This window comes from Haemaphysalis longicornis, unplaced genomic scaffold (assembly GCF_048455015.1).
Source record: "Haemaphysalis longicornis isolate Haplotype H1 unplaced genomic scaffold, Haemaphysalis longicornis Haplotype H1 scaffold_5, whole genome shotgun sequence".
Taxonomy (NCBI): Eukaryota; Metazoa; Arthropoda; class Arachnida; order Ixodida; family Ixodidae; genus Haemaphysalis; species Haemaphysalis longicornis.
This window is the reverse complement of record NW_027526385.1, coordinates 97,501,772-97,510,994: the sequence shown is the minus strand read 5'-3', so window position 1 is coordinate 97,510,994 and position 9,223 is coordinate 97,501,772. Positions and strand designations below refer to the sequence as shown.

Below are 9,223 nucleotides of genomic sequence, written 5' to 3'. Positions count from 1 at the left end.
GCTCAGTGGCTAAGGCGTCGCGCTGCTGAGCACGAAGTCGCGGGTTGGATTCCCGGCCCCCGCGGCCGCTTTCCTGATGGAGGCGAAAAGCAAAAACGCCCCCGTGTGTACGAGATTTCGGCGCATGTTAAAGATCCCCAGGTGGTCAAAATTAACCCGGAGCCCTCCACTACGGCGGGCCTCATCGCCTGAGTTGCGTCGGCGCGTTAAACCCTACAATCATCACCATCCATTATAACATGACTCTCCGAAGCCGAACTGACACTGTCTGGAACCCCTTTCAACTATTCGAACAGCTGCTTTCCAAAGTTGCCCCGTCGCACAATCCGTTGTTCGCACAAGTTGAGTGGCCTCATGAAGTGGGGTGAACGCGTTTAAGCATTCGGATGATTTGCTATCCTTTATTGTATCTAAATAATCTTATAACAACAACAGCACATGGTTTGATCGGGCTTTAAATCTATAAAACAACAACCACAAGTTTGAGAGTGTCCTTGTTTGCATACCACAGCGGGGCCAGAAGTAGCAGGGCAGTGGGATATGCCCTCGATTGCAAGAGGATGCTAAGAAGAATACATTGCAAAAGGGTGAACTGAAGGGCTTGTTGGTACATCATAACGTTTGAAAACAGCGCGGAAGACGGGACGGAGCAAGTAATAGACGACAATGTCTATTAATAGACATTGTCGTCTATTACTTGCTCCGTCCCGTCTTCCGCGCTGTTTTCAAACGTTAAGAATACGCCCTGGTTGGACAGGAATAAAGAATTGTTAGGACGAGAACTTTCAGTGTGGATTCCGAGCAGGTGTTCTCATTTTGGGCACAGTAGGGATATAGTGGTGCCTCTTCTGAGGTGGTATAGCACAACCGGTTTTGCTTACGCAATCCAGACAAGGTCGCAATAATGCGGGCCCACACAGCAATTGCATCATCGGCCAACCATGGTCACGCGTTGCAAAGAGGGGGTTGGGTATTGTTGTGAAAGATATGTCCAGAAACGAGGACCCCATATTATATGGCGACTCAACCGAAGAGACTTGATTCTACGCTTCTCATGCAGATACGAACACCGACTACCGAAAGACCTCGTTACACTTCAGGAGTGTGGTCAAGGCAGTTGCATCGACATGCTTAAACCGTGAGAAACAAATAAATACAGGTAGTTTTCTTTGCATGAATACGCTCAAAGCTTTGAGAGCAGCTGCTATGTCTCGAAGCCCTCATGGTCTCTCGGAAACCTTGATGTCCAGATCAGATTGATATACAACTGTCGTCCTTTCACTTCTACCAGCCATAATACTATGCCCTTAACTTCTCCGTGGCTGAGGGCCTTCAGCTCGTCCACATAAAGTCAAATCTAAGCCGTAATCAAGCAGAAGCAACCCATATTTCTAGTGGGAACGAGGTAGACATGTCGTTAAAGTCGACGCGGACTCCCGGATAACCGCTCGTAAAAGACGGGAGTCCAGCAGGGCACGCTCACCCAATCTGTGTCGATCGGGTTAAGTGAAGGCGTCCTATCATTTCACACGGTGGTCTTGCCTACCGCCAGGCGTAACTGATACGTCGATGCGGCAACAGGTCGATACAAATTTGAGATCTGGAGCACACTGGCAAACACAGCTTCATTAAAGGAAGTGGCGACCTTTTAATCCATTCTGCTCTTTATGTTAGATTAGTCTGGGCATTGTTGAAGGAGTGACACTGACACTTGCGTATAGTTGGACGAGTTAAGGCGTACTCGCCCAAATAGCACAGACCCTTTGACCTAGCAATACCTAGTAAAGCGGACCCGAAATACCATCCGAACCATGGGCATCCCGGAAAGGGAAGCCCTCCTCCGGGTGGGTGCCTCACCATCGACACCTAATGCTCAATTAATAATTTTTTTTCAATCAATCAATCAATCAATCAATCAATCAATCAATCAATCAATCAATCAATCAATCAATCAATCAATCAATCAATCAATCAATCAATCAATCAATCAATCAATCAATCAATCAATCAATGAACAGAGTACTTGAACAGGCATTGCCAGCAGCCATTTCCATGTGTTAGCGCATTTTCCGTAATCTTAGTAGGTTTAAGCAATAACTGGGAATGCACCTGTCTTTCGACATCATCCAATTTAGAAGTGCTTAGCAGTGCAGTGCTCGGTTATTTACTTCGTGTGACGTGGCTGTAATAAAGAACTACTCTGGTAATCTTCGTTAAGGAGTGAAATAGGCACGAAGGAGAGTTCTCCAGCATGTACCCGCAACAACTACCCCATTGGCAAACTTCTGTGTATTGATCATGAACGCAGAAAAGTCGGTAGTTTTGCATGTTCACATGAAGACATACGAACAGGGATTCATCGTCTGCAAAAAAGCTGAGTTTTTGTTTATTTATCAGTGTCAATATGAGTTGTGAGCAAACAAAATGTACAGCGCTGAATTTTACAAGATGGACATCGAATAAGGGACAAACGGAACGGTTGATGCCGGGACTAGCAATTGACAGGTATAGCAACTCAAACTTGGTGGCACATGTATATATACTCTCTTTCGTTCATTCAAAAATTCAGTTGCTAGTTCGCACATGAACTGTTCCGTTTGGCCTTACTCTGCGTTTGCCTTGTGAACGTCAGCGCTCTACGCTTTTAACGTGCTCGGATACCATCTAGCCCAACAACAAGCTTCACCAAAAGTGATAATTTCGGACAACCGTCCATCGCCATAGTTCCAGTGGCCGTGTTTGATGTATGGTGGGAAATAACCTTCATATTCACGTGTACATACACCAATGGCTCGGTAACTTTCTCAGAGACAAGAGATTTCAGAAAAATCAGACTCAAAGTATGATCTGTCAGATTTGCTGTTATTTTGTGACCTTCTTCAATAAAACTATTTTAGGCATCGCTATTTTCAAAATGTTGTATGCGTATGAATTAAAGAAATTGAACAGTAGAAAATGCTTCATTGTCCGCAGCAGGCCCAAGAAGTGAAGACTGTCAATTACGCATGAAACAGCTCGAAAGCACAGAAGGGATGAACTAAGAGTACACAGACGCAGCCCTGGCTCAAATATACCAACTTGCCCGCCTTCAATCTCTGTCGACGTTACCAAATGTTTAGTCCAGAAGGCGAGTGGCTCAGCCTTGACTACGATGACTATGAGACTGAACCGAACACTTTTCTTGACGGCCGTTTTGCTCGGCCTTAACATGAGAACAACCGTTCTGCACGCAAAAGCATTTAATTAACATTAAAGGAAACCCTCACCTGGCTTTGTGTGTAACTTACGATGTAATAAAACTGCGGGAGCAATCCGCCTTGAGGTCTTCAGGTAAGTTTACGAATTCTTTGTGTTTCGTTTCCCACAATTTCGCGTAAAACTCAAGCATTTCCTTTTTGTTTCCTTTTTTTCTGGAAAACATTTCTGGAATAAGACTTTACAGCCTTTATTTTAATAGAATTAATAAGCACCGGCTCACTTAATTTCAGTACGTTAGAATTTATTTCTAAGTTTTTTTTCGTACGTCACCAATAGACAGAGATGAGATACTTCAGCTGCTACAACTACAACAAGCAAAGCATTCTCCGACGAGGTTACCGAGAAAAAACCTACACAAAGCCAACATGCGCTCAAAGCTTAGTCCAACATGTAACGAAAGGTGTGCCCAACGTCATCAAGACAACGCCGTTCACATTTCTCATTCTCATCTTGTTGTCAGTTTTTGGGTGCTTTTGTGAAATATTGTGAATTTTTTAAAGTTTGTAAACGATTTCTTTGTTTTAATGTTGCAATGCTATTTTGCGATGTTACAGTGTAAACTTGTATTTTGGGATTGTGCTTGTCGCTGAGCCTTCTAGTGGTTTCTTGGGCTCCGTCAAGCTGCTTAATCAGGAAACAACCCAGTTTTATGAGGAAATAAAAATTGAATTGATTTGGTTTGATTAGATTTGATTTATTTTTGCTCACTACCTTATTATTTGTGTTTGTAAATATGTATGTACATTTTCTGTGGCTCCTCCTCACAGCCTGCGGAGACGTCGTTAGAGTGCCTGCAGCGGCGGCCACAGAATCGTGATAAAAACATGGAGGGATGAATTTAGTTTATGTGTCCACTTTAAACTGGCGCGCAAACAAGACCGGACCCGTAGAACTTGTAGGAGCCTGTGTGCACGTGTTTTTGAACATGTTCGCGTTGGAGTCCGTAAGTGTTTCACAGATTCGACTACTTTTGTTCCATCCTTTACAGCAAGACTCGGCGTACAAACATAATAAGCTGATCCAATAACTACAGGTGAGAGTAGTTTGCCGAACACAAAAAGTGCCGCCGTGCTTTTTTGTTTTGTACCACTCGTCTCGGCCGCAAGACCACAAAATTCGAAAGTCCGGGTGACAGACAATGCCTCTGGGGTTTATTTTCTCTTTCAGAACGACACATTGCCGTCGGTGAGACGGAAATCGCTTGAGAAAGCTTTGATGAGTGAGGTGGTTGGAGACCTTCTAGACGACGATGGTGTTGGTGCGGTGAACGAAGTGGGCGGGCCGGCTCTGGTGCACCGAGCTGCGGGACCCGGTCACGACGGCTGGGTGGTGGACGTCGGTCTGGTGGTAGGGCAATCTGCGGAATGGAACAAGACGAACGTGGCGTTATTGGGCCGCTAATAACTGTTCGTAGATGGTACCTCGGATTGTAGAGTATAAAAATAGCTGAAGAGAGAGAGAATTACTGTTTACGAGCTATACACGAGCTATACAAGTCTCTCCTAAGAGGTCACTGAGTAGGATTAAGGCGTATTAACTGCTTTTGAGAACTAGTGGCGAGTGAATAAATTACAGTCGCTAGACAAAAACTGAAGTCAGGGTTTCGATTTAACACATCCGAGCACGCACGGCGCGGTATTCCCTCCGCCGGTAACAGTGGTTCCATCATTACTCTGGACGAACTGCAATTCTGTAAATCCTCAGCGCGATTCCTAAACTCAACAGCGAATTTATATAAATCATAAGCGAGTGAACTCCAGGGAACGAAGTATTGTTCGTCTGCGAACGAAGCGGAATTTTTTCAGAGAACAAAGAGCGTTTATTTCACGAAAGTTAGTACCCCAGCGAACGGTAATGCTTAAGAAACTCCTTAGTGAACCACATCTGAGACTACGGAGGACAACCTGTGATCTCCTGAAGTTCTGTCATTTTTGAGCGAAGAAGCTGAAGTTGTCTAGTATATGCAATAATCTCTCTGCAGACGCAGTTGTGTGTTAACCTCTAAATAGGAAAAACGTTTCCACGGGTGCTTGCAAAAAAAAAAAAAAAAATAATTGGCGCAGCTTCGACTATAGTGCTCGATCCAAGGTATAAGCAATAGCAAAGCTGGCGGCCCCTCTCCCTTCGTCGGAGACCCGGCTGTCGCACATCCCATGGATTTCCAAACTTGCCGCTGAAAGTTCTCTATTATTGGCAGCTCGGGATCGTTTCGTACACAGGCTTTCACATCTCTCCCAAGATGTGGACCGCGTTAGAACGCGCTAACGCCCGCGGCAACCAGCTTCGCAAACTCGGCGTCTGTAGCGCAAACTCGGCGTGTGTGCTTCCTTCCCGGCTCCAGGCACTAACGCACGTGAACTGGCGCGGGGGACAGTACGAGATCACGCGACGAACGATGAGCAGAGTGTTCTCGAAGGTCAAGTTGACCGACGCCGGGCGCTCCTCCCGAGGCGCATGTTAACGTGGGCTCGGCCTTCTTTCTTGGTATTTTTGTTTGGTTCCGTTAAGCGGCGAAACTAAAAGCTTAAACAGCTGTGCTGCTAAAAAGCGAGCACCCAAAGAGATTCTCACCCGGTGAGTGGGTGGTGGTGGACGACGGAGGTCTTGGGCTGGACGACCTTGCTCTGCTCGATGGTGTAGCCGTGCTCGTGGTGGGGCACGTACACCAGCTCGCTGTGCTGCGTCACCGAGGGCCTGCGCACCACCGTCTGGTGGACGACTGGAGCGGTGTGCACCACGGGGTGCACGCCGTAGGTGAGTATGGCGGCGCTGTGGGCTCCAACAACCAGGAGAGAACAGGCGAGGGCGAGAGTCTGCGAGGACCCGCCAAGGAGGGCGATTAGACATCGGAGGAAACGTCATCTAACATGACGAGCGGGAGGGCCATTCGAAAAAATACGCAATTTAAAACTATCGTTGGTGCTTATAGCAAGGCCGCATAGCATTTCTCCCTTCCCGTTCTGATTTTGGGTCCAGCTGGATTGCAGCGCTTGGGTGTCACATGGAGTCAGCATACTAACTGTCCGTTTTAGGTACCTGCCCCGAATGCATCATTGCTGATGTCACGAAATATGTGATAAAACTGGAGACTTGAAATTTCGGCTTCAATTGTGAAATTTCACAGTAATAAAGAATCGCTTCCTTCCGCACGAGCGCTTTGGGTACGCCATTTTTGTAAATAATGTCAGGTTGTATGACGTCGAAATTGCCGCCTTAATGAGAAGAGAAAGCAGTGTCTCATTTAGAAAAACTAATTTGAGCGTTGCGGTTATTCGGAGCTGCGCACTGTACATGCTTTTGATTGCTCGATAGGAGCGGTAGCGGTCAGCTTAACAGATATCGCAATATTTTTATGGCTAATCGCTCAAAAGTTCCAGGATGTTCGGTGACATTTTTTGGACCGATTGTAATGGAGAAAAAGGCTGGCAGCCGTATGCGTGTCATCACGCTGAAATAGGTTCTGCGGGCTTTACGGAGACGTTACGCCATCAGCCCTACCTCTGCTAGTCGCTACGTTTGGCTGCTAATGGTACATAAACTTATACAGCGTACTGGAACGTTTTCTTCTATAAATTAAGTTCTATTTTAAAGCTTTCGCTATAAAAAAATTTAGGACTTATAAAATGGCCCTTCTACGTTCTTGAGACTTAATCACAAATGGCTCAATACGTATTTTTAAAGTTTTGCCATGCGCAAAAAAAAAAAAAAAAAATACTGCGTCGAATTTTCATTCCCTCAATTAACTGCATTTAAACTACGAAAGTGGCTTTCACTTTACGTGGGAAAATCGATCGAGATAGCTAATTGAATCAGAGGTAATAACAGCGCTACTTTGAGGTCAAAGAGTTTGCTTAGCAAGGAGCATAAACTGCGCAAACTACAGGCGACCACAGAGAGAACAGGACACTAAGGGACTTTCGAAGTCATCCTCCTGGGCCTGTCCTTGTGTCCTGCTCTTTGTAGGTGTGGTCGCTTAGATGGCGAAATTTACACCTTTCGTTGAGACGCACCAACTCGCCCATTAAGCCCTTTACACCCTCAAAGAGTTAACATTCAGGAAAGCTTCGGAACTCACGATAGCGTTCATGGCGGTGCAGGGGTGGGTGGTTGACTACTGGACGAGAGAGTCGTTTCGAAGCTCCGAAGAAGTGGCGAGTGTGGTCAGTGAGGTTCGGGTCCTCCGCTTTTATACCCGGTCCAAACTCTTTCGGCTAGCCGTTCGTGTCAACGTCACATGTCATCCGGAAAGGAGAAGGCCCAAGTATGTCGCTTGACCCCCCGCCCCTGCCCCCCCCCCCCCCCATACATGTTGGGAAGGCTGTCCAGTCACGCTCCCTCGAATTCGGGTTCAAAAAAAGAACGCCGAGCTCAAAACTACAGGATACACTGTCTACAAACCCTCTTTTGAGAGAGTGAAGGCTCCCGTGTAGCTCTGGTGTACCTGTTGCCATAAAAAGAGCCCACCCGGGTAACTTCTGCCCAATTCAGGAATACCTTAAGAGAAAAATCCGCACTTAACCAAAATATATCCAGTCTGACACTTGTTTCTGTTTTAATCTACATTCCACGGCGAGAGGGTGAGAGCGTAGCAGCACTTATGTTCAGGAATCGAACCCTCTCCTCGGTTCCTCTCTCGAAGAGTGAGAGCAGGCTCAACAGATTGCATCCTCCTCGACCTTGAAGTTAAGCCCCGTGCCGATCAGGTGAAGTCGTATACCGGTCAGTGGTCCCACACGCCCAAGACCGGCTGCTAAGCTCCGGGGTTTGGAAGTAACCGAACCTGTGTCGAACAACCCGTGCGCTACTGGGGGAAAAAATAGAGGGGGGTAGGAACCTGTGCGCTGCGATTACGATCTGGACTTATCTGGAAACCGCTCCGCCGAGACGTCGAAGTATGCCGGACTCCTGCACAGTGGGATGCCACTCGGTGGGGCTTATCGCTTATCGACCGGCTGCCACACGCTGTCGTCAAGGTAATGCGTCTCTCGCATCCCCGCGTGTCGGCGAAGTGGCAGGATTTAGTTGCTCATATTCGTTGCCCCCCCCCCCCCCCCCCTCCTTCCCCCTACACGTACGCCACTTTTCTTCTCTTTCAAACATGCGCCCCTCCATTAGCAGCTTATAAATTTTACCCCTAGCCTTCGACCCGCGAAGGTCGCGGAGCATCAGTCATAATGCGCATCTGAAAATGTACCAAGAAACATGTTCCCCGTGTTCGGAAATTATTGACTGGAAATGATTTAGTTTTCTGTCATCTTTTGCGGTCTAGATCATCGGTCATGCGCAGTTTTGAGTGCTCCACAGGAGCACCCGGAGTTCTGTCTCCCGCTGTGTTTTTTCCTTGGAAGGACGCCTTATACAAAGACGACTCAAATGCAGGCCCGCCGTTTAGCTTCGTTTCACGTTCGAATGGCAGCAAAAGGTGTCATTGACTTCGTTGTAGTGTAAGATTAATGATCCCGCCTTTGTTCGCGTTTCAGAAAAAAAAGAAGCCTGACGATGATAATGATCACAAATTTGAGCATGTATCAGACAACGACGCACGGGAGACTGACGGGACAAGCACTAGAGCATGTCGTGCCTCGTTGTCTAAGCCGCGCTCTAATTTTTTATCATAATTCACCAACTTGCCCAACAGCTTGTTTTAATGATGATAATGATACCATATTGGATGGCTTTTCGATGACCGTGAACCTTGACGGTTCGAACCACGCCGGTAAATTGCTTTATTGGGTGACTCTAACGAAATTGCGGCAATTACTATAGTCTATATTTTGGAACACCCGTACAGACGCGCGCATGCTTCGCTACTTGAATTCTCGGATGAATTACATTCTACTTGTCATAGGTTATTCACCTGTGTCGTATTCCTTGACAAAAGTAAGGCTTTTGACACCGTAAACCACAGAATAGTATTAACAAGAATATAACGGCTTGGTTTAAGGGGACGATTTCACAGCCTTTT

General features: G+C 46.6%; 1 protein-coding gene across 1 annotated transcript; it reads right to left on the bottom strand.

Moving 5' to 3' along the window:
* Positions 1 to 4,490: 4,490 nt before the first annotated feature.
* On the bottom strand, positions 4,491 to 6,089 carry LOC144139827 (uncharacterized; the record flags this gene model as incomplete). Its single annotated transcript, XM_077672077.1, has 2 exons — positions 4,491 to 4,615; positions 5,830 to 6,089. Coding segments are annotated over 2 exons (378 nt in total), but the record flags the coding sequence as incomplete, so codon positions are not given.
* Between the last annotated feature and the right edge of the window lie 3,134 nt (positions 6,090 to 9,223).